This window comes from Ahaetulla prasina, chromosome 6 (assembly GCF_028640845.1).
Source record: "Ahaetulla prasina isolate Xishuangbanna chromosome 6, ASM2864084v1, whole genome shotgun sequence".
NCBI classification, from domain to species: domain Eukaryota; kingdom Metazoa; phylum Chordata; class Lepidosauria; order Squamata; family Colubridae; genus Ahaetulla; species Ahaetulla prasina.
In genome coordinates, this window is record NC_080544.1 from 78007401 (window position 1) to 78033140 (window position 25740).

The 25740-nt window shown below is 37.4% G+C and overlaps 1 protein-coding gene across 2 annotated transcripts in view; it reads right to left on the reverse strand.

The window, feature by feature from the left end:
- Positions 1–25740, reverse strand: part of DNER (delta/notch like EGF repeat containing) — a 140676-nt gene that overhangs the window by 3486 nt on the left and 111450 nt on the right. For both annotated transcript variants that reach the window (XM_058188841.1, XM_058188840.1), the window contains 4 exons: positions 22339–22563; positions 7562–7684; positions 4075–4188; positions 2520–2651 (listed from right to left, as the gene is read on the reverse strand). In XM_058188841.1, the coding sequence (XP_058044824.1) occupies positions 2520–2651; positions 4075–4188; positions 7562–7684; positions 22339–22563 (594 nt within the window). The remainder of the gene's footprint in view (positions 1–2519; positions 2652–4074; positions 4189–7561; positions 7685–22338; positions 22564–25740) is intronic.

The window sequence follows — 25740 nt, forward strand, 5'->3', positions numbered from 1 at the left end:
CACTGAAACAGCTTCTAGACCACTTCTTCTCCTTCACACTTGGCCAAAAAAGAATTCTGTTCTGTTCTGTTCTGTTCTGTTCTGTCCTCCTGTCCTGTCCTGTCCTGTCCTGTCCTGTCCTGTCCTATCCTATCCTATCCTATCCTATGCTATCATATTCACATATATGGTTTGTCCACACAAGTCTGAAAGTGACCTGTGGCCTAAGACAATTACTGGATTTGGTATCCATTCAGACTACTTTCCAATTAAAACTGTATTTGCATTCCTTGTTCTTTCTTATCGGCCAGGAATGAATCTGGTAAGGTGGAAAAGTACTAGCACTGATGATGTTACCTAGTTAGAATAATGAAATGTCTGATAATGAAACGTCTTCTTCAAAACAAGCCAGTTCAGAAAGCACCAAGGACCCCTAAAGATGGAAGAATAGCTCAAATAAAGTTTTGGGCTACATCTCATTGTTATTTGTAATCTATATTAAACCTGTTAAGTTTTTTAAATATTAGATTAAAGTAAGGTTTTGAACTTTTTGCTATCATAAAAGATCAGCTTCAGTAGGCAATAAAGACATATGGTCCCAGCAATCTATCTCTTTCTTACAACTTGCATAATATTGTCATTACAATACATAATACTGAAGCACTGCATGGAATGCATTTTTCAAGGATTATTTTATATCTCAGGATATTAAATCCAGCTGTCAGTCAGCCTATTGTCTATCACTGAAATAAATTGTCATTCACCCTTGGATAGTTCTCAGACTCATAACAAAACACACATTAGAAATAAAAAAAAGCCCCTTAGCTACACTCCAGATGCTAACAAAACCTAATATAAATTTTACACAGCTACAAATATCATTTTAGCCTTCCCATACTATACCTTTTACCTGTTAAATCTAGGTGAGTTAGGAAAACCTTATGTAGAATGTTGGTTTATTCTTTGGTTCAAACCTACTCAAAAATAAATAATGCAGTGAAAAGTCACAAAACTGGATGCAGAGATGAAGGACTACTGCATGTCATTTCTTAGCAGCTTGGAAGAATGAATTTTATGACCAAGAGAGTTGTTTGCTCAAGCTTTTCATACCACTCCCCTGCAGTAAACATTGATTGAGGATGAGGTACTGTATCTCTAGGACTTAATTCATTTGTTCTATTTATCAGTAGGATAAAATGGGAAAAGATGTGCTATTTCTGTTCAGTTGATCTGAACATGCAGGTATTCATTATAGAATCCCTAGCCAGCAACCCAATTCTTCTCTCTTTTAACTGATATTAACTTTTATGTTCTCCTTTTCTTGAAAACTAGACATCATCCCAAAATGTTAGGAAGCATTTTTGTAAAGGCGACATGAATGACTTGGATGCCTGCTGGTGAGGTAGGTCTGGCTGGAGGAGCTGACAGTTGGCAGATGAGCCCTTTTCATCACTGGAGGGAGAGGTCCCTTGGGAACATGCTGCGATGAGAAGTAGGGATGCATTTTTCCTTGCAATCTATGGCTCCCTTTATTCCCCTTCCCCTCAGAACACTGGCAGGTAATTCCACATTTCAGCCAAGAAAGAGGAGGAGTGATGTCTGAGGGCAACAGTTATTGAACCAAGACAACTCAAATGGGTTAATTTGCAGAATGCCAGCACCCATGCCCCCTATCCAATTTTCCCCAATTTTTGCAGTATATAGATGCAAGAAGATGTTGCCATAATTGTGTGATGAAAATTACATATGGACTAGATTCTTTATATAAATCATAAGCAAAAAAATTGGAAAAGTTTTTGTTTTTTTAGTTTAATGTCATCTCATAAAAGTTATGTGGTACTTTTAAACCTCAGTAGAAGTGGGTGCTTTTCAACCCATATCAAAATGTTTATGCAATTTGCAGGACAGTTTAACTTTAATTGATTAATGAATGAACTGGTTTATGTTGAAATTACTTGCAAACTACCTATAGTTTATATTCTAGCACTACATCTCCCATTTATAATAGCCTATGAAGTAAATAAATTTTTTTAAAAATCCATAAAACCAGGGGCAATTGTAAAAGGGTATCACTTTACACTTTTTCCATATGCATGGAATATAAAGGCAATCACAGCTATTAAAAAGCTGGTCAGACAATAAAATATTCATTCCCAGGATACTTCTAGCAATGGTTCCTGGAAGCTTAACATAGATTAGATTAGGCAGAGTATTCCAACATTGTCATGATCCATGCATGCTTTCTTGGAAGTATTTGCTACTTACTATTATTTTTTTAAAAACTGCATTAATGTCTGGGACTATAATTTTGTAGGAAATCCTTTTCCAAATCTTCAGGAATTTCAACTAAATTCAGACATGAAGTCTGTAAAGAACTATCGCAATTATAGTGTTATGGGAGACATACTGTGCAGAGTGTCTTATGATGACATTACAAACTCCTGTTAACTCTGCTTGATTCAATACTAAAATAAATATATTATATAAAAACAATACTTCAATGGTTCAATGTACTATGAGTAGTAATAATTTACACTCACGTATTTCACAGTTTGCACCAACCCATCCACGGGGACAATGACAACTATATCCATTAGGTTGGTCTATGCACAGTCCTCCATGGCGACAAGGGTTACTCTCACAGTCATTTATATTGATGTCACATTCTTCACCTTAAAACAGGTAAGAAAGACAGTTTTCTATTGCAACTGTAGAAGTAAAATGGTAACATGATGATCTTTCTATATCATTTTGATTTGTATATCTATTTCTATATTTTTATCTGTGACTCAAAAAGTAACATATTCCTTGTTAGAAGCAATCTACCTGTATCCTTCTTTTTGTCAGCTATCACTTTCACTTCATATTATTTGCTTCAACAGCCCAAGATATTCCCAGGGTTGCACAGCAGATTAAAACAATAACAATGACATTACAGCCAAAAATCTGCATACGAAAGAATATAACATCTAGAAAAAAGCTTGAATGAAATAAGATGACTGTACTATAATCAGAACAAAGCTTCTTTTTAAAATGTCTGTTTCAATAGAATTTGTTCTAAAGAATTCTGAAGTAGGAAGATTTATTCTAGGAAATTAATTTTTGAAACCATTGTTCCCAAACGGATATCCTTCAGTTGTACTGGTTGCATTTCCCATATATCTAGTGACCACTAGATTAGTTAGGTTTAATAAGTTTTTTCTGTAGAACCCTAGTTTCAAGGAGGCTGTTTTAAAGGGCCAAAACAGACATGAGAGCAGAAATCTGTGATTGGATTCCTTATCTTTTTGATACAGGTAGTCCTCAACTTACAACAACTGGGACCAGAATTTCTCATGTTAAGCAAAGTGGTTGAGTTGCACCCAATTTTATGAGTTTTTTTTGTTATTAAGCAGTTCTTAAGTGAATCATGAGCTCCTTAAATGAATACAGCTTCCCTCATTAACTTTGCTTGTCAGAAACCATCTGGGAAGGTCGCAAATATGATCAAAAGATCCAGAATATTGCAACCATTTACATACATACTGGTTGCCAAGCTCCCAACATTTGGTCGTGTGACCATGTACAATACAGCAGTATAAGTGTGAGGACAAATTGTAAATCACTTTCTTCAGTGACACTGTAACTTTGAACAGTCACTAAACAAATTATTTTAAGTCAAGGACTACCTGTACTTTGAAAAATGTGCCAAAGTATTGTCCTTGCCCCATATACAAAAATAACCTATCCAAATCTGAATCAACAAAGAATTGTGAAAAGGTTGTCTTGAAGCAGCCAATCAATCAGAAAGAGATTAAAGAACCAGTTAGCATAAATAAAAAGAAAGATAGAGTTGTAAATGGCAACCTTAATTGAATTCCCTTTATGGAAGATCTTCTCATTTTCATACACTTTTTATCATATGAATCAAAATATCATGAATATTATTATTGCTATATTTCTTTTAGTTCAGAATAATGTACTGTTATCTAAACTGTCCACTAATTTGTTGGGATAATAAATAGTGCAGGTGCAAGTTAATACATTTTACATTTACTTTACATATGCATTTTTATAAATATCTCTGCATATTGTGCAATTTTCAAAAAAACATACCTGTAAATCCAGGTGCACAGATACAGGTAGCATTTAGCCCTTCACTGTCACAAGTCCCACCATTCTGACAGCTGATATTTACACAAGGATCTTTATATAATTCACAGTGTCTTCCTGAGAATAATACATTAAAAATTATTTAGTTATAAAATTGGCAAGGCTTTCCAACTCCATGACAACTCTGAGCAGCATATAATATTAAAAGCAAATTCCAACATCCAGTGCAGCTCATGGAGTAGAGATGTTACATGACTATACTGTGACATGCCTATAATTGTCCATGCTGCCACATTCTGGACCAGTTGTCTTCTAAGTGTTCTTCATTGCATAACTTATTCAGAGGATGGCGAAGGAGAAAAGCATCAGAATGTATAAATATGGTGTATCAACATCCGACTGATAAGAGAATATACTGTTTTTTACATGAACATAAAGTTTGTTCTAGGTTATGGTTTGGTTTCTTGTTCATTAAGATAGAATTAAAAAATAAAAATAATTAAAAGAATATAATGATGAAACAGTTAAAGCAAACTTCTTTAACACATTCTTCGGCTCAGTCTTTGTTAACAGTAATGGCTCATACCCATCATTCCCAAGTCGTACCAACAATGAATGCAATGACCTAACACAAATAGATTTCACAGAAGATAATGTTGAAAAGGCCCTTTGCAAACTGAAACCATCTCTATCTATTGGATCTGATGGTCTATGTGCATACTTCTTAAAAAAAAATTCCACTAATTTAGCAGAACCCCTAAGCATAATCTTTGAAAAAGCTTTCACGACCAGTTCCCTTCCCAAACTTTGGTCACTAGCCACGGTCATCTCTGTCTTCAAAAAAGGAGACCCCAGCCTAGTTGAAAATTACAGCCCAATCTCTTTATGCTGCATCACCTGCAAAGTAATGGAATCAATCATCAACCAATCCATTACCCTCCACCTAGAAACAAACAACCTGCTCTCTAATAAACAATTTGGTTTCAGAAAAATGTATCCTGTATTTTTACAACTTCTACACTGCGAAAACATATGGACTACAAATCTTGATCAGGGCAAAGCAATAGATGCAATTTACATAGACTTCTGAAAAGCCTTTTTGACTCTGTGGTACATGACAAACTTCTCCTAAAACTAAAATCCTACGGCATCTCCTGACCCCTCCACAATTGGATAACAGCATTCCTGTCAAACAGACAACAAGTGGTCAAAATAGGCAGTGCCCTATCAAATCCTGTTCCTGTCAATAGCGGCATTCCCAAAGGAAGCGTTCTTGGACCAACACTCTTCATATTATACATTAATGATCTCAGTGACCATATTATAAGCAATTGTGTTCTCTTCGCTGACGATGTTAAACTATTTAACACTACCAACAACACAGCTACCCTTCAAAAAGACCTTGACTTTGTGTCGGAATGGTCCGACTTGGCAACTCCAAATCTCAACCGACAAATGCTCTGTCTTACACATTGGAAAAAAGAATCTAAACACTAAATAAAAGCTTGATGGACACTACCTTATAGATGACCCCCATCCCGTTAAAGACCTTGGAGTTTTCATATCAAATGATCTAAGTGCCAAAGTCCACTGCAACTACATCGCAAAAAAGGCTTTAAGAGTTGTAAACTTAATCTTGCATAGATTCTTCTTCAAAAACACTACACTACTAACCAGAGCATATAAAACATTCGCTAGACCAATTTTTGAATACAGCTCGCCTGTCTGGAACCCATACCTCATTTCAGACATTAATACAATTGAGCGTGTCCAGAAATATTTTACAAGAAGAGTTCTCCACTCCTCTGATCACAACAAAATACCTTATGCCACCAGACTTGAAATTCTGGGTTTAGAAAATTTAGAACTCCGCCACCTTCGTCATGACCTGAGCTTAACTCATAGAATCATCTGTTACAACGTCCTTCCTGTTGAAGACTACTTCAGCTTTAATCGCAACAATACACGAGCACACAATAGATTTAAGCTTAATGTGAATCGCTCCAATCTTGATTGCAGAAAATATGACTTCAGAAACAGAGTTGTTAATGCCTGGAATGCACTACCAGACTCTGTGGTCTCTTCCCAAAATCCCCAAAGCTTTAACCAAAAACTATCTACTATTGACCTCACCCCATTCCTAAGAGGTCTGTAAGGGGCGTGCATAAGAGCACCAACGTGCCTACCGTTCCTGTCCTAATGTTCTCTTTGATTGTATACAATTTCATATAGTTATTACATACATGGTTATATATATGCTTATATATCGTATAGTTATTTCATGCTTATGCTTATATATAATGTTGTGACAAATAAAAATAAAATAAATAAAATAAAAATAAAAATAAATAAATAAAAATAATTAAAAACAATAAATACATAAATACATTTAAAAGAAAACAAAAAACACAAAGGGCAGATTTGGTGGACCACTAGGTCTTTTTCTATGTTTTTGTGATTCTAATATACACTCAATAGTTATTTCTGATCATGCTCCAGTGACATTATATTTAACACTTAGCATACTCTCTTGAAGATGAGGGTAGAACAAGAAGCAATGGGTAGAAACTGATCAAGAAAAGAAGCAACTTAGAACTAAGGAGAAATTTCCTGACAGTTAGAACAATTAATAAGTGGAACGACTTGCCTGCAGAAGTTGTGAATGCTCCAACATTGGAAATTTTTAAGAAAATGTTGGATAGCCATCTGACTGAGATGGTGTAGGGTTTCCTGCCTGGGTAGGGGGTTGGACTAGAATGCCTCCAAGATCCCTTCCAACTCTGTTATTATATTATATTATAGATGATATTGAAGGGTAAACCTGAAGTGAGTGATTCTTCTAACTTTTAGGTCCAGGTGGTATTTACTGAAAGCTTTCAAGGACAGGAGGGGAAATAGTAGTGATCTACACTTTCAAAAAGAGGGTGCAGGTTTCTGGTTTCGACAGCCCACAAGTGACCAATTTATTTTGCTATCTCTGGAACTGCAACCAGCAATCCAATAAGAAGTATTTCCTTGCTCTTTTTGATCAGCATTCAAAACTTTTTGTTTTTTCCTTTATTTTTTGTAGCAAACGTAACATATGCACACAAACTGCTCAATTAGATGTATACCATTTATCTACTTATTTTTAAAAACCACAATATCCCTCTCTGAATGACAAACTGCTTCTATCTGCCCATTCAATTGCTACTCTCCATTTCAAATAGTTTTCTTTTTAGGTCAGAGACCAATCTATGTCCTAATCAGAAAATTTCATTAATTGTGTTCCAGAGTCAAGGCAATTATCAATTTACCATTGTTAATTTAGGCCAAGTAGTATAATAGTCTAGGGGGAAATGCTATTACATCCAAATCTGTTTAGCACTACAGTCTGTCCACAAAAAGATTTATCTGGTGAATGGTGAACTTTAAATTATGCACATACATTTATTAGGTGGATTTACAATAATCTATAAATTGATTTCTTTTAAAATACAGTATTGCTCACCTTCATACTCAGGAAGACATACACAGTCATAGCTATTGACAAGGTCTCGACAGGTAGCTCCATTCTGACAAGGGGCTGAAAGACACTCATTATATTCCTCCTCACAGTAAAGACCATGGTAACCTAAGGCACAACAGAAATTAAAAAACAAAATATATGCTACAAACATCTTTGTCAGAAAATGGTAGAATTCCTCTCATAAATGAAATGAAATTGCTACATAAAAATGCCCAGATATAGCTTTAAAATACTTCTGAATGGACATTAAAAGATTTGGACCTTAAATAGATCTTCTTGTCTATTTTAAATGTTAAATATCCACAAATACATTTATCTCTTAAAGAAGAACTTCACAAGCTTTATTAGAAATCAGAGACTATTTAGGTTCCAGTGCAATAATATTTTTGCAGAAATCATTCTTCCATTGCAGTTGGCATAATGTGAAGTATGTAGAAATCACAGTGACATCACTTTATCTTGAAATAAGCTCTCACACCAACATATAATTCAATAGAGAATGTTTAAATGTACATAAAGCTTCGTAGTCAAGTTTTCTCATCCTTGAGGCAAAAAGGGCAGGGAACCATGAATGTACAGTTATGATTGTACCATTGCACAATAGGTCGATGGTCAACAGAACAAGCAAAAAGCTATTTCACAGTTCAGAAAGTGTTACTAATGTGTTTGACCAAAATTCAGTTAGCATACAGTGTGCACAGCTGTTCAATAAACTATGCTTATTGCACATTCACAGACTGAGTGTGCCACAATGCGGTTTGTCTGCCTATGGGTTAACATGCTTTCTGAAGCTAGGCACTATAATTAATGATACATGATTTATGGCAAGCATTGTATGAACCCAGCCAATTATGATTTATTAAAGAAATCATAGCTAAAAAAACTTTGCTAGCATCATGTCTGAAGTAGGTCACATTATTTTTTTTAATACTAGAAACTCTTTATTTTCCACCACATACTGGCTATGTTTACACATCACACAAAACATTAGTACGTATATGTCATGTAAATTCAGTTGTGGTTTGTGAGATATGTATAATTTAGAGTAACACAGTGAAGGTAATAATTGCTTAGCCTAATACCCATTCATAGGGTAAGTTTTTATTCCTATCAACACTGACCTAATATTGTCTCCTCATATATGAACTAAACTGATAAATTCTGAACTAAACTTAGTCGGTGTTGACTAACTCTTATAATAGCACAATTATATCTTTATCAGTTTAGTTCAGGATTTTCTTGCTAGCTCTATTTAAGCAGCTGTCATCCTAGATGAATTGTGGCTGTCATTGCACTTATTGGATATTACATTTCGGCTCCAGGTCACTGTGTATATTTAAGTGAGTAGAACTTTCATTTTCCACACATATCATTCACGCAAGATATTTTGCAACTAAAATGTGAAACCACTACTATCAATAAATACAGTGGTGTGATTTTTTTTCTTCAGTAAACATAGACTGAATTCAAATGACCCCCAAGTGCAATTGCACACAGATAAACATAGGAATCCCCAATCCATTCCACTCTCCCAATTACACATAAATATACATTCATAATCCTACAAATTGTACTCCTCAAAGCAGTTTCTTTAGTATTAGAATGCTCCCTAAAGAAGTTGGGGGAGAAATTAGTAGCTCCTACAATGAAAGTAGATACTCCAGGTACCAATATGGATATCACAAGGATGGAAGAGAAAGAGAAGGAGAATATATTAGATTTCTTTTGATTCTATACTCTTCTCCTCTTAACACAGAACTGAGATAAAAACTTTCTGTATAATTAATTCAATTCTTATTAGACTGTCCTGTTATTGATATAGGACAACAGATATAAAATGTTTTTACTTATTATTCTCTGCCATTAACATCATATCTGAATAAAAAAATTAAATAGCAGCCCTTTTAACTTTTTAAAAAGCTACCTGAAGCCCCAATCTATGAGTGGAATTTTGGACTATGGATATGCATTGCAGAGCAGAATAATGTACACTTTTCATGATCATCATCATACTGACTTCAGTGAAATTCTGAAGAGCAAGAGAAATCTCGGGAAGAAAAGTAAAAGGAGTCCCTTGTCTTAAAAATCAGCAAACATAAAAAAAATGTATTTTAATAGTACAGATACAGTATGAATCCTGTAGCATGATGGTCACTGGAGCAGAATGCACTTCCTACCTTACATAGAATATATCCATAGCTACACTCCAGGTCCTTTAGTAGAAACTATGCAGTTCTAGAGAACAGAAACCAGAGAATAGCTGTGTAATTCTATCTTGATTTCCTATTTATAGATTAAACACTACAAAATATTCTTAATGTAGTTCATATTATATCTATTAGAATTATTTTGATTGGATCAAGGTTTTTTTGCTCTTAGAAAACTGCTACATATTTAACAAATATTAATTCTGAATACAAGCATGTAAGTTTTATAGGGCAATTGGACACAGAACCCGTGTTACATTGATACAGAAATGCCTTTTTCTCTCCGCTAGAGGGCATCTTCACCCTATCACATTTTTTTCAAAAAAGGAGGTCACAAAAGTATATTCCTTGGCTACAAAGAAACTGAATCCTGATCTTTTGAACTCAATTGCAAAACCAATAGGAAATGCTACCACAGATGAAATGTAAGGGACATTTTTCCACCATAAAACTTTAAATTACTGGTGTTTTTTTCAAAAAAAAAAAAAACACCTTTACAACTGGGTTAAGAGATTTTTTAAAATTCAGAGCTGCCCTAACCCTTTCCTTTGTACAGTAATGTTCGCATAGACCTCTGCTCTCAATTACAACAGTACAATTTTGCCTTTGGGAGGAAAAACAGAAGATAAGAAGTATTTGCACACATGACAGAAAGGACCCAAATTCCTCCCAACCTTCAAGCACAGATTTATAGAAAAGAGGTTAGAGACCCTGAAGAAATGAAAGTACGGCTGTTCACAGAATATGCCTGTCCCTAACTACATACAGCATGCCTTTTACCGATTGCATGGATAGAACTATAAACTCATTCACATTTTGCTGTTCTTTTGTTTACTGGATAGTGGATGCACAATAAAAATTGTTGGCATCTTTTTACTAACTTTGTTGGTAACAAGATGGCAACGGAGTAGTTAAGGTGTGTTTGTTTAATCACTCTAGCTGTTTGAAGAGATGGATTATGGGAGCGTGATAATTGTCTTCCAGTACTTGGGGGTTGTCGCAAAGAAGATGGGATTGACTTACATTCCAAAGCAATGGGTGGAATCCAACCTAGAAGTAAGGAGAACTTTTCTGACAGTGAGAACAATTAATTATTGGAACAGCTTGCCTTCTAGAGTTGTGGGTGCTCCATTGCTGCAGGTTTTCAAAAAATAGACTGGACAATCATTTGAGCAGGATGGTATAAAATCTTCTGCCTTGAGCAAGGGCTTGGACTAGAAGACTTCCAAGGTCTCTTCCAGCCCTATTATTCTACATTCTGTGTTATAGAATGGAATGGAATGGAATGGAATAGAATAGAATAGAATAGAATAGAATAGAATAGAATAGAATAGAATAGAATAGAATAGAATAGAATAGAATAGAATAGAATAGAATAGAATAGAATAGAATAGAATTTTTTATTGGCCAAGTGTGATTGGACACACAAGGAATTTGTCTTGATGCATATGCTCTTAGTGTACATAAAAGAAAAGATATCTTCATCAAGAATTCTAAGGTACAACACTTAATGATAGTCATAGGGTACAAATAAGCAATCAGGAACCTGTCTATATCAATATAAATCATAAGAATACAAGCAACAAAATTACAGTCATTCAGTCATAAGTGGAAGGAGATGGGTGATGGGAACAATGAGAAGATTAATAGTAGTGCAGATAGTACCAAGTAGGTAATATTATTTTTCTAAGTGGTGCTACAATTATTTGAGTGTCTATTAAAGTGAACCACTGTAATGTTGAAAGAACTAAAAAGGCAATTGGTGAAGAAAGTTGGGGTAGAGAGTTGGCAGAACAAAGAGCTGTACCTGAGAAGGCGGGCAAGATCTGAACAGGCCGTAGCTTGTTGGAAGAACATAGAATGACGTTGTCCCAGACAGAAATAAGAAACAAAGAGGTTTGGAGCTGAGAACTGCAGGTCCTATGCAAGGAAACAGAAATCCAAACAAGCTATTGAGAAAGTTAGACAGAAATGGATTGGTGGTTTGCCATTAAGAATAGCTGCCCTGTGGAAGTGTGAAGTGGAATTCACTTTGCATAATTGTTTGGTATTTCATTTCCTGGGAAAGGGGAGCCGATTTGCAATTTCTTAAGGGGACGAAGATAAAAAGTAAGATAATATTAGTGATGGACAGAAAGTGATAGCCATTCCAAGGATAGAGAATTTGAAAACATAAACTCTAAGTCCAGCATCCAAATACATTTTCAATAAATCTAGCACCATCCACCACAAAACTGTGGACAAGAAGCTGAACTGATGTGCAATATGGAAACCTAAATAGATGAGGAAGGAGTGCTAATCCTCTAAGATCCATGTAGTTGGTTTATACGTCTTGAACCCTAAATTAGGGAAAGTGAACTGGAGAACATGTTGCAATTTGGCAGCTCCTGGTGGGCTCATGGCTCCTTTCAGAAATGTCGATGGAAGACTATGGGCAGAAGGGCCTTGCCCAGCTTGACTGGAGCACGTTATGATTTTACCTAGAAGAAGAGATGCTAAAGATGGTAACTCATATCTCACCTGGATCAATTTACAAGGAATGCCCTGCAGTCCACCCAGAAACTTCTACTAGTAAGAAGTCCAACAGTTTTGTGTTTACTGTACAGGGTACTTTCATTATTGCCATTATTGCTCTACAATATTATAGCAATAATATGGCTCAGGGCCTGACTATCTACCAGAACACCTTTCCCAATTAAATTCTGCCCATTCAGTCAAAGTGAACAGAGAATGTCTAATGAGAATTCTCAAATGCCACAAAGTGCAATAGAAAATATGCAAAATAGGATGTTCTGCTTGCCTCCTTTGGAACAGCCTTCTCTGTGAGGCAAATATATTTTCCAATTTTAATTTCCATCTGAAAATTAGTTAAAACTGTGTGGAAGGCATTTAGGGACTACCGTATATACTCGAGTATAAGCCGAGTTTTTCAGCACGTTTTTTGTGCTGAAAAACGTCCCCTCGGCTTATACTCGAGTATATACGGCTTATACTCGAGTTTTTTTTTTCTTCTTTTTTTCACATTATACCGGATGGTGCACTCTTGAAGGGCTTTTGCATTAGCGAGGAAAAGCCCTGCCGGTGCAGGGAGAGGGCGGGGCGGGGGAGCCGCCAGCCTTCTCGGCTGAGGGAGGGAGGCTTTCCCTGACCGGTAGCTGCCTCATTTCCCTCCCTCGGCTTATACTCGAGTCCCCAGTTTACCCCAGTTTTTTGGGGTAAAATTGGGGACCTCGGCTTATACTCGGATCGGCTTATATTCGAGTATATACGGTAATTAATTATGATTTTTCAACACAGTTCAATACTTTAATGTTTTAATGATTGTGATAATTAGGGATAATTAGTTTTATCCTGTTAGGATTTTGCTTTGGTGATATTATTGTGATTCTTATGTACACAATTTAAGAATAAGTAATATGTAAAATATATAAACAAAATAAAAACAAAAATATTTTAACACTTCCTTCTGTCCCTTTTAAAGAAACCATTGAATTGTAACTGTAGAAAAGCATATGTCATAGTTTATTGGTGTGGTCTCATCATGCTGTGTCTATTCAAAAATAACTCTCATTCAATCCAATGGGACCTACTCCACGTATAACACTATAATCATTATAAGTGCAATTATTTCATTTCTCTCTAGTGTTGCTGAAATTCTGCTATGCTTAGTCACCAGAATCATTGAAAAGCAAATCTTATTCCAGCTGTCATGCTTATTCAGCAATATATATTCAACCCCGCAGGGAGACGGAACCACAACACTGGTTCCGTCCCAGGCGCCTGATGGACCCGGAGAGGTTCCGGACGGAGCTTGGGCCACTTCCTGAGGGTCTGGCTCACGGCACGGCAGAGGAACTAGCTGCAGCCTGGCAACGGGCTGCGGCTGGGGCTTTAGACCGTGTCGTGCCTCTGCGGCCTCTGACCCGGCGCAGATCCCAACCGGCTCCTTGGTTCTCCGAGGAGCTGAGGGGGATGAAACGCCGGAGAAGACGCCTAGAGAGCTCCTGGAGGTCTAGCCGTTTAGAGGCTGATCGGACACTAGTTAGGTCCTATACTAGGACCTACCTAGTGGCACTGAGGAAGCGGCGTTGCTCGCCTCCTCCCTCATTGCGTCGGCAGATAACCGCCCAGCCGCCCTGTTTGGTGACCCGTTCCTCCTTCACCAGGGGCGGGATGACCCGTTGCAGGGGCGTGCTGAGGAGTTTAACGGTTATCTATCACGATAAAATCGTTCAGCCGAGGCGGTTTAGACCAAACTTGCGGCGATTCAGATGAGGCGTCTGAGGGTGGTCTTGGTGATATTTTCTGGGGTGAGTTTGACCCTGTCGCTCCCCGGGACATGGACCGGTTGTTGGGGAGGCTGAATGCCACCCCCTGTTTACTGGACCCGTGCCCTCCTGGCTGGTGCTGGCCACTCAGGAGGTGACACGAGGCTGGCTCAGGCGATTACAGTGCCTCCTTGTTGGAGGAGTCTTTCCGGCCGCCTTGAAAGAGGCGGTGGTGAGGCCCCTCCACAAGAAGCCCTCCCTGGACCCGGCTGTTTTAGGTAATTATCGTCCGCTTTGCGGCGAAGGTTGTTGAGAGTATGGTGGCATATCAGTTTCCCCTACACCTGGATGAAACTGTCTATCTAGACCCGTTCCAGTCCGGTTTCGGCCCGGTTACAGCACGGAGCGGCTTTGGTCGCGTTGGTGGATGATCTCTGGAGGGCCAGGGATAGGGTTGTTCCTCTGTCCTGGTCCTATTAGACCTCTCAGCGGCTTTCGATACCATCGACCATGGTATCCTGCTGCGCGGTTGGAGGGATTGGGAGTGGGAGGCACCGTTTATCGGTGGTTCTCCTCCTATCTCTCCGACCGTCGCAGACGGTGTTGACAGGGGCAGAGGTCGGCCCGGGCGCCTCACTTGTGGGGTGCCGCGGGGTCGATCTCTCGCCCTTCTGTTCAACATCTATATGAACCGCTGGGTGAGATCATCAGTGGCTTGGTGTGAGGTACCAGCTGTCGCTGATGACACCCAGCTGTACTTTTCCACGGGCCACCCCAATGAAGCTATCAGTGCTGTCCCGGTGTTTGGAAGCCGTGCGGGTCTGGATGGGGAGAAACAGGCTCAAGCTCAATCCTCCAAGACAGAGTGGCTGTGGATGCCGGCATCCCGGTACAGTCAGCTGAGTCCTCGGCTGACTGTTGGGGGCAGTCACTGGCCCCGATGGAGAGGTGCGCAACTTGGGCGTTCTCCTGGATGAGCGGCTGTCTTTTGAAGACCATTTGACGGCCGTCTCCAGGAGAGCTTTCCACCAGGTTCGCCTGGTGCGCCAGTTGCGCCCCTTTCTAGACCGGGATGCCTTATGCACGGTCACTCACGCCCTCGTGACGTCTCGCCTGGATTACTGCAATGCTCTCTACATGGGGCTCCCCTTGAGGGGCATCCGGGGGCTTCAGTTAGTCCAGAATGCGGCTGCGGGTGATAGAGGGAGCCGCTCGTGGCTCCCGTGTGACACCTATCCTGCGCAGACTGCACTGGCTACCTGTGGCCTTCCGGGTGCGCTTCAAGGTGCTGGTGACAATCTTTAAAGCGCTCCATGGCATAGGGCCGGGCTATTTACGGGACCGCCTACTGCTACCAAATACCTCTCACCGACCCGTGCGCTCTCACAGGGAGGGACTCCTCAGGGTGTCGTCAGTTAGGCAGTGCCCTCTGGCGACACCCAGGGGAAGGGCCTTCTCTGTGGGGGCTCCCACCCTCTGGAACGAACTCCCTCCAGGACTTCGTCAACTTCCGGACCTCCGAACCTTTCGTCGCGAGCTTAAAACACACCTATTCATCTGCACGGGACTGGATTAGATTTTAAAAAATTGGTTTTAAGGGGTTTTTATTATTTATATTGTTTTTAAAATTAGGCTATAGAATAAGTTTTTTAATTGTTGTTTTTAATCTGTATTTATATGTGTTTTAACTGCCTGTGAACCGCCCTGAGTCCTTAGGGAGATAGGGCGGTATATAAATATAAATAAATAAATAAATAAATAAAATAAATATATGTTGTGGAAGGAAAGACCAGAAAAAGCATCCAGTCACAATATTTAATTTCTAACCTGCTGGTTCATCACTGAATATTCATCAATATGGTTAGCTTCGTCAAACTTGTCATTGTATGTCTGTATATATACATAAACAGCATATATATGAAAATCCTTCAGTAAAATCATGATGAATAACAGGCAAGTAGTTACATCATAACCAGATAATTCTATATATTCTGTTGTCCTTCTCTTCCTATCAAGGCTTTCTTCTTTTATATGACATGCAGTAAATCTTTTGCCTGCTACACCCATTACTGATTTGTCAGTATGTCTCACATCTTCAAAAAGCTTCTGAATCATTTTTCATAACTTCCCTTTAGCAAGTATTTCATAATCTAACACTGTCAGACAATCCATCTGTCAAGCAACATTAGTGACCAAATTGGTCCTGAAACCTAGTTAACATCTTGTTTTCCATGCAGCAGGTAACAAATCTGTTTCAATTCACATACCAGCTTTTTCATACCAACCACTTTGCAATCTGTGATTTAAACAACCCTCAAAAGAGATACCCATTTTAGTAACTTTTGTGCAGGACCTTCTATTTGTAGAAGTGTGACATAGACATGGATATTACAAATTACATAACTGTGTAATAAGAAAATTATCTAACCCCAATCCTTTCATTTCTATTTACAGCTGTGACAACTGAAACCAAATATATCGTAAGTTTGATGCTCCACCAATATGATGACACAAAAATAGGGCTTTTTTCATTCCTATATTGTGAATATAACTAACATGCCACTTTAATAGAAAGGCAAAGTAATCTTAATTCAAAGCTAGTAGAATCATCTAGAATCATCTAGTAGAAGATATATATATAGCCATATATATTCAGACGAGAACTATAAAAAAATCAAATCACTTTTTATGATTATTTTAATTCATGACATATCAAGTAGGCCCTAATGACAAGGCTTAGCTGCTGTGATAAATGGACAAACTGTGGAGAGAATAGGATAGGATAGGATAGGATAGGATAGGATAGGATAGGATAGGATAGGATAGGATAGGATAGGATAGGATAGGATAGGATAGAACAGAACAGAACAGAACAGAACAGAACAGAACAGAAAAGAAAAGAACAGAACAGAAAAGAATAGAATAACAGAGTTGGAAGGGACCTTGGAGGTCTTCTAGTCCAACTACCTGCTTAGGCAGGAAACTCTACACCACTTCAAGACAAATGGTTATCCAATCTGTTCTTAAAAACTTCCAGTGTTGGAGCATTTACAACTTCTGGAGGCAAGTTGTTCCACTGATTAATTGTTCTAACCATCAGGAAATTTCTCCTTAGTTCTAAGCTGCTTCTCTCCTTGGTTAGTTTCCACCCATTGCCTCTTGTCCTGTCCTCGGGTGCTTTGGAGAATAGCTTGACTCCCTCTTCTTTGTGGCAGCCCTGAGATATTGGAACACTGCTATTATGTCACCCCTAGTCCTTCTTTTCATCAGATTACCATAGACATACCCAGTTCTAGCAACCGTTCTTCATACGTTTTAGCCTCCAGTCCCCTAATCATCTTTCTTGCTCTTCTCTGCACTCTTTCAAGAGTCTCAACATCTTTTTTACATTGTGGCAACCAAAACTGGATGCAGTATTCCACATGTGGCCTTACCAAAGCATTATAAAGTGGTATTAACACTTATTATTCCCTCCTTTCCTGGACCTTTTCAGCATTGGAAAATATGCTGTGAGATTCATGAAAGAAGACTAAACTCTTTGATGTAGGTTGCTTATGTCTTTAGAACTGTTTGTATTGCGCAAGTGTAATTTCTTTAAATTTAAGATCAATGGTACCTAGTCATCTACAACTATAAATCAGAATACCTAGTCTAGCTGTATCGTACCTAGTGCTTAGGACCAAGGAATTAAGACCTTCTGTCCTTCCAGATATTGCTGAACTATAACTCAATATTCATAATTATTACTCATACAACCTGTGGAGTTTGCAAATTCATTACTAATCAGAAGACCACACTGATCAAACCATATTTTTTGCCTTGAAACCTTATATACATTCCTGTGCATAAATTACTGTCTAAAAGAGGCACTTTAAAAAATAGACAATGAGCATGGATGCTTTATTTTTACAGGATGAGGGACAGTAATTCAATAGTCTGGAGGAAAAATAATTCAATTTGGAGTAGTCTGGAAAGTAATTTATAGGGGGGTTACAGAGTTTCTCAACTAGTTTAGACTTTGCTCAGTCATTCTTCTTCAATGTGGAAACCTTCATGTGTCAATTAATGTTGGCTAAAGGATTTTAACCATTTATATTCAACACAGCTGGAGGATATCAGAATATTGCCTCAATATATTAGTTAATTTCAATCTGGCACTCCAATCTCAACCTGCTTTATAACGCCAATTCAAACATATTCCTAAACTATAAATATAAAATTGGAAACTGTTCAGGAGCTTACACTGGCATACAAGGTAATTTATGTTATTCACTTGACACAGATCCTTAGAAAAATAATCTATTAGTATTTTAAAATTATTTTTATCCAATAAATTATAAGAGACTGATTTACACATAAACCTAAGTCACAATGAATGGGCTCACACATCATGCTATGGTAAAAACAAACAAATAAAATGATGGCTTAGCATTAATATCACAAAACATTACAATTTCTGAAGTTTTGAGTTTTGCTATATTGATAAAGAGATAATAGAGAGCTACAGCAGTAGAACATCTAAATTCAACCTTATTTCGTCAGAAGCATACACTGCAGTACTTTCCCCCAAAGGCCCCTTGTTCGAAGTTCAAAGTATATGGGATGTGTGAGAGTGTGTGTGTGTTTACAGTTTATAGAGGGGATAAAAAGAAAGTTGGAAAAATAAAATGTAATCCCTCCACTCCTTCTCTGTTATGCCTATGGAGAACTTTTGCACTTAGTCTATCAAAAACTCTGCTGGGCTGTTCAGCAATCAACCGGTCCCAGCACCAGCTATATATATATATATATATTTGTTTTCTGAGGTTTTCGCGGGTGTTTGTATGTACGTCTTTGGTTATTCGGGTTTTCTCCCGCGTAAAATTGGAAGTGTCTTGGCGACGTTTCGACGAAGTCTCATTTGTCATCTTCAGGCTTCAGCTTCGTGCTTCTGGGAGCAATGTGTGATTGCAGCTGTTTCTTCCTTTTTAACTGCTAGTGGGGGTTTGAACTGATTGGGTGGGAGCTTGGCTGTGCTCTGATTGGATGGGGGTTTTTTTGTGCTCTGATTGGCTGAGGGTGTGTCCTGTTTGGGTGGGGGCTTGGTTGTGCTCAGATTAGTCTGAGTTGCAGGGGGATTTGAGCTGATGAGCTGCATTGCTGTTGTTTGGCGTCGTGGTCGTGCTACATCTTCATAGTGGGTGTCAGTCTGCTGCATGTATGGATTGGAGGGGTTTGAAATGGCTAATGTTGCAGCTGCGGTCTGGCTTCTGGTCCTTGGTCGTGCTTCACGATCAGTGTGGGTTTGGGTCTACTTTCTGGGTGAATGTGTGGTGGTGACATCCTGTGTGGAGCTCGTGAGTGTGGGTATGGGGTCATTCCTCTTGTTAGGGACTCGTTTGTCAATAACGGTGGGTTTCCAAATGGCTGGTAGGCGGGAGGTATCATCTCGTTTGTTCATGCTGTGTGGGGGGTTTTCTATCTCGATGGCTTCTCTGATTATTCTGTTGTTAAAGTGTTCAGTTTTGGCGATAGTTCTGGTCTTTTTAAAGTCAATATCGTGTCCTGTGGCTTTAAGGTGTTGGACCAGGGAAGAAGTTGGTTCCTCTTTTTTGAATGAGTTCTTGTGTTCTTCAATGCGTGCACTTATTCTTCTGTTGGTTTGTCCAATGTATGTGGTGGGGCAGGCGGTGCATGGGATTTCATATACTCCTTGATTTTCTAACTCAATTTTGTCTTTGGGGTTTCTTAGGATGGTGGATATTTTTCGGTTTGTGCAGAATGCTGTCTTGATGTTGTGTTTGTGGAGGATCTTGCTGATTCTGTCTGTGGTGCCTTTTATATATGGGAGGAGGGCTGTGCCGTTTTCTTGTTCTCTGTCTTGGATTTTAGTGGGGGGTTCTTTTTGGATTAGTTTGGTAATCTTATTTCTCTGGAATCCATTGGATGCTAGTACGTTAGTGAGAGTGTGTAGTTCGGTTTTTAGGTGAAAACCCGAATAACCAAAGACCTACATATATATATATATATATATATATATATATATATATGTATATGTATATGTATATGTATATGTATATGTATATGTATATGTATATGTATATGTATATGTATATGTGTATGTATGTATGTATGTATGTATATGTATATGTATGTATATATATATGTATGTATGTATGTATGTATGTATATATGTATAATATTTCTGAATAGTAGCTATTCACTGGTTTGTTAACATTCCTATGCCTGTCAGCAGAACTCTTAGAGGCTAGATAAGGAAGTACACTGTCTCCCTCTCATTGGGCGGGCAGAGGGGGGGAGTTAACTCTGAAAATGCTGAATATATTTTTCACATTAAGAACCTTGAAAAATATCAATGAAGTATCAAAGTTCTTCAATGTCTGAAGGGCCTTTAAGAATGTATGTAAGTATTTTTCTTTATAGATGAACAAAACAGGAAGAATTGACCTCATATAATTCTGAAATTTCAGTGACAATCTTTCATTGAAGACTTTTTACCATGTGGACAAACTTAAAAATGAATTTTAAAAAAGGAAACAAAATATGCAATATTTTGAAAATTCTTGCCTTAAGAAGCAAAGGTAAGGTAAATTGAACCTGAAACATAATTAGGGATATTTTGATACTGAGTGAGAAATGGTCCCAGTTCATGGTCCCTTATAACAGCCTATTTTGAAATAACTGAAATGTTCTGATTATTTCCAAAGACAATCCTACATTACAGCTCATTACAATGCTTAACAATTAGATGTCGCATAATGGACAGGATCAATACAAAGCTCTTCCAGATGGGCCCATTGATGATTATTATGAACATTTCATCATATAATCAACCTATTTTAAATTTCTCTTTTGTTTGGTATTTCTGAGTGACATAATGGGGCGGGGGACAGATCAGTAATTCAGCAAAAATGTAGATAACATACAATGATGCAAATACATTATTGGGAAGTAGCCAATAATATTCTACACTTAAACATTGTTTAAAATGCTTTCCTCTATTAATCTGCTCATTTTTCCCATCTGGATTAGAAGAAGAATTTTCCTTAGTATGTAGTATGTAATGTTCTGCAAACATATATCTTACCTAAGCTATTCCTCTAGTTCCCATCACTATTGTGAGAAAGAAAAAGAGCACCATGAAACAATTGGCAGCTTGCTTGCAGATAATGTCCAAACAATTACTTTGTAGGGGTAATAATTCCTTTACACATTAATCTGCTTTAATTGTCCTTTTGAATCAAGTTATTACAGTTCTTATTGTAAATTACAATGTCAAGTCCCTTACAAGGAAACAGAACTCACACAGATTTTCTTTAATGAGTTGAGTGGCAACAACTAGGGGTGAAAGTGAGTGAAAGATCTTGAGAGTTGAAACAGGAACCCTCCAGTTGTGCTTTATTAGTGAGCTCATTAAAGCAAGGGCTCTTGGAAGTTTCTGCATTTCTTTCTCCCAGTCTGCTGGCACAATTTCTTTTATAAACCAGCAATGTTAATTGTTTGAGTCCAGATATACTTCTCCTTCTCTCAATTTCAGCACATTTTGTATAGAATTTCTGATTGTAGTTCTGAGCAAAGCCAATGAACAAGGAATGTTCCTGAATTTCAAGTTTAATCCTGTTTTTAAAGGGACGTGTCTAAGTGTATTAAATGCTCATGGGCATGCTTGCAATAATCTGTTTAGAAAAATTGAATGCAGAGGCTGGCAGTGGAAGAGAAATTAAAAAAGATAAAACAAATTAAGTAGGATTCTGAGTATATGCTAGATGAGAGGAACTTCATATTTGAATGCAGCCTAGGTTATCAGAAATTAGATAAAAAGCTATATAAAGTTAGCTCACACTAAAATTCAATGAGGTTCAATTAGCTGTATCATGATCCAACTTAGTCTATCATGCTAAATTACTTGTTCATAAAACATACAAGTCCATGGATTTTATGTAAGGCAGTGACAATTTAAAATGTGATTTAATTTTCTGTGAACATAATTTAACATACAGCTGTGATCACTTGATTCAGGTGTTTTTAACTCCTTTGACAAAAAAAAACCTGCCTACAATTATGAATAAATCTTTCAGAGAAAGGATATACCATACTGAGAGTAATTTGCATGTCCAAGTGCTCAATCTATTTCTTTCATTAAACATAGACTGCATAAATGTTATTAAAGTTAATAGAAAAAAACAGCCTGTCAGCACGCATGTATTAAACAGGAAAATAAAATACTTTCATTAAATATTGCTCACAGCAAAGATAAGAAACAATATGATAAGAACTTACATACCTGGAATACAGAGACATTTATAACTTGTTCCAACACTGCGACAAATGCCATGAGCACAAGGATTCAGAGCACAGAAGTCAATCAGGTGGGCACAGGTAGGTCCTGTAAAACCTGGACTGCAGCTGCAAGAATAGGAGAGTCGATCTATATAACAGGTCCCATTGTTCTGACAAGGAAATGAAGCACAATAATCGACTTTGTCTGCACAAGTTGGTCCCACGAATCCTAAAAAGACACAAATGGACCTGATTTGTAGACTCTCTCCAAATTCCAAGCAAGTATTTTTCAGGAGCAAATAACCAGGAATAGCAGTTGAGTTCAAAACACTAACGGTTTATTCCTGCCAACTATACACAAGAATCTGAGCAACTAACAGCTCAAGCTAAATTAGTGTTAGATAAGAGTCAATAGAATTCATAGTATAGGTGTATGTGAGGATTTGGATCTCTCGTGGCTGTGCAATGACACCAAACTAATTACATGTTTAACCCCACCCTTCAGCTCAGGCTGCTCATCTCCTGCTTTATTTGTCTTACAGTTATTTAAGCAGAATGTTATGAATAAAATTATCTTAAAATGCAAACTGATATACAATGACATACTAATATTTGGCAGTATCGACTAATATTATGTTGCTGAAAACTCAAGACATTTTGTACCTCTGGTAAGGAAAGAGTTTTATGAAATATTTCATATCATATTGCTCTGTTGTCATGAAAAATATATACAGGAAAGCAACAATCAGTTAAGTTCATACCATTCCGCTGTTTCTTAATATTCTAAAACACAGGTGTCAAACTTGCTCACATCATGTGACCTATCATGATGTATCATGACTTTTTTTGCCTTTGCGGAGTTGGGGTGGGTGTGGCCTGTGTGTGACGCATCCGGCCCTCAGGCCACCAGTTTGACAAGCTTGTTCTAAAATAACCTTACCATTTCATATCAAGGATTAGTTAAGAGTAGTTGAAACAATATAGTAGAATTGGAAATGAAGGATTTTTTTATTTAAAACAAATGCTAGTTGTTTGAAATGATGAGATGGTCAGAGTAATAAGGGATGGCAAAGTAAAAAGTTGTAATTTTCAGTTGCTCTAACAGATTGTAATTTTGTAGTTGCTACGTCATCTAAATGGAATATCCTTTACATATTTAATTTCTGCAAGGAATTCTGGGAAATCTTTGGACCAGGTTTGGTTAAACACCAGAGAATTTTAGAAGTTATGGGAATGTGAAGTGGATGATTAACCATCAACCATTAATTGACATTAACAGATCATGAATCTGAGGGACATGGGAGAACAGATTAAAAAGACTGGAGTGATATGAATAATAATACACACATAGGTAGAATATATCCCCGCCACCTCTATATAAAATTATATAGGAGAAATTCTAGGAAAATCCTCAAGTTATCCTTTATAGCACTATATGTCTGCTACCACAAACAACGTTCTGCAAAGAATCAAACCCAGTGATAGCCCCAAATAGATTTCTTCCTTCTCACTCCCTTTTAATCCTATTAATTGCCCCATACAGTGTCTCAACCATATTTATTATGGTTTGTGCTATCAGCTGTATGATAGACAGAAAATAATTTTAAAATTTAAGTTAGTTTCAAAGCCTCAGTCACAGCCAGCTGGAAAATGATACAGAATTATGGAAATCATAAAGGAAAGCTGAATAAAACGCAGGTATTCTCATCAATATATTATACAGTTGAAAAAAGTACTCAACAGGAATTACAGAAATCTGTAAGCAGGAGTTGCTCAATATGAAACATATCTTTATAGATTATTTATCACACTATTTAGCATTCTTCTGTATTTTCTGAAATTTAATTGCTTCAAAAAAATTTACTTTCCTCTTCTCCTTTGGCTCAAGATAGTGGTTTGTAACCTATTCAGCTCAAGTTTATGATACACATTTTTCATGCTCTAAGAATCCTTTATTAGCTCTTGTTTATTATTGTTTCTGGTCATGAATTTTATGTTCCAATGAAGCAATTGGACAAAACATGAAAAGTTCAATAGAACTTACTTTTTTTTCCTGGATAACACAATAACAATTCCCCTTTTATGACCCTATAATCCCTTAATTCAAGGTAGAATCGGGATGACTGATGGAGCTGAGCATTTACTGGCCAGATGCGTTTCCTGACAACACACAGAGTTCACAGCAGATATTCTTTCTTAGGAGAGAAACTTCTGCCGCTACCTAGGATTGAACTTCTAACCTTCCAAGTGTGAGATAAACATCTTCACCACTAGGTCACCATGCTGCTTTCTCTGGATAACACTATGCTAGGAACTAATCCTTAAATTAAAGGGAATAGCTTGCATTTCTTAAGAGACTGATAACTCTTATTATCAAGGCTATTATCAAGAAAGCAGGATTTGGAAGGTATAAGGGATTTTTGACTGTACAAATTTCAAGTTCTTCACCCATACTCTTCATCCCTCTGAAAAGTGAAAATCTCTGTGATACTTTCTAATACATACCTATAATATATATATATTATATATAAAAATCCTACCAGTGGATCATGTATTCAGTGCAAGTAGTAGGCCCAGAGCCCACTTCTGAAAAATAAATCATTTCAGTCAAGAACATTAACATTCCTTTCCCAAATTCCTAGCTATCCTTCAGACAAATCACAAAGATGGTTCCACACTGAGCAATCTAAACTAAACTAAATAGAAAATTATCCTTCTTTTTTTCCATTGTCACAATATTCTCATAGATTCAGGAAGCTTCTGCATATAGGTATAGATATAGATATAGATGATAGAGAGATAGAGAGGGGGGGGGGAGACACCAAATAACAAGCTACTTTTTTCAAGGTGGTTCAATTTTGTATTACAGAATGCCCAGCTTCTTCACAGTTTGCTGTTGCAACAAATCTCAACGAGGGAAAAGTATCATAACAAAAACATCCACAGAGGAAAATTTCATGGCAGTTTAAAAATAACAGTATGTGCAACTTAACACCCTAGACTTTCCAACTTCCCAGCCATACTGTCTGTGTCTGTATTTTTAATCTCACTCTGCCCACGCACAACAAGCTTATATCTGAAAGTAAAAGTAAGAGAGAGTGGATGAAAGTCAAAACATCTAAAATTCATACTAGTGGAGAAGGAAAGTACTATGTTTGACCCATATATCTTGATTAAAAGAAGAAGAAAAGAGGAGCCTGATTAGTCTGATCAGTGAATATGTTACTTTCATGTTTTCTAGAAAACATTTACTTTGTAATGACTGTAGAAATGACTACTAGTTGTCAAATAACCTACGAGGAATTCCATTTTGTTACAGCAAATAACTGGCAACAAATGCAATTCTCTAATATTTTAACTGACATTTACATGAAGATCTTCAAGACATGCAAGAAAATTTTGTTTT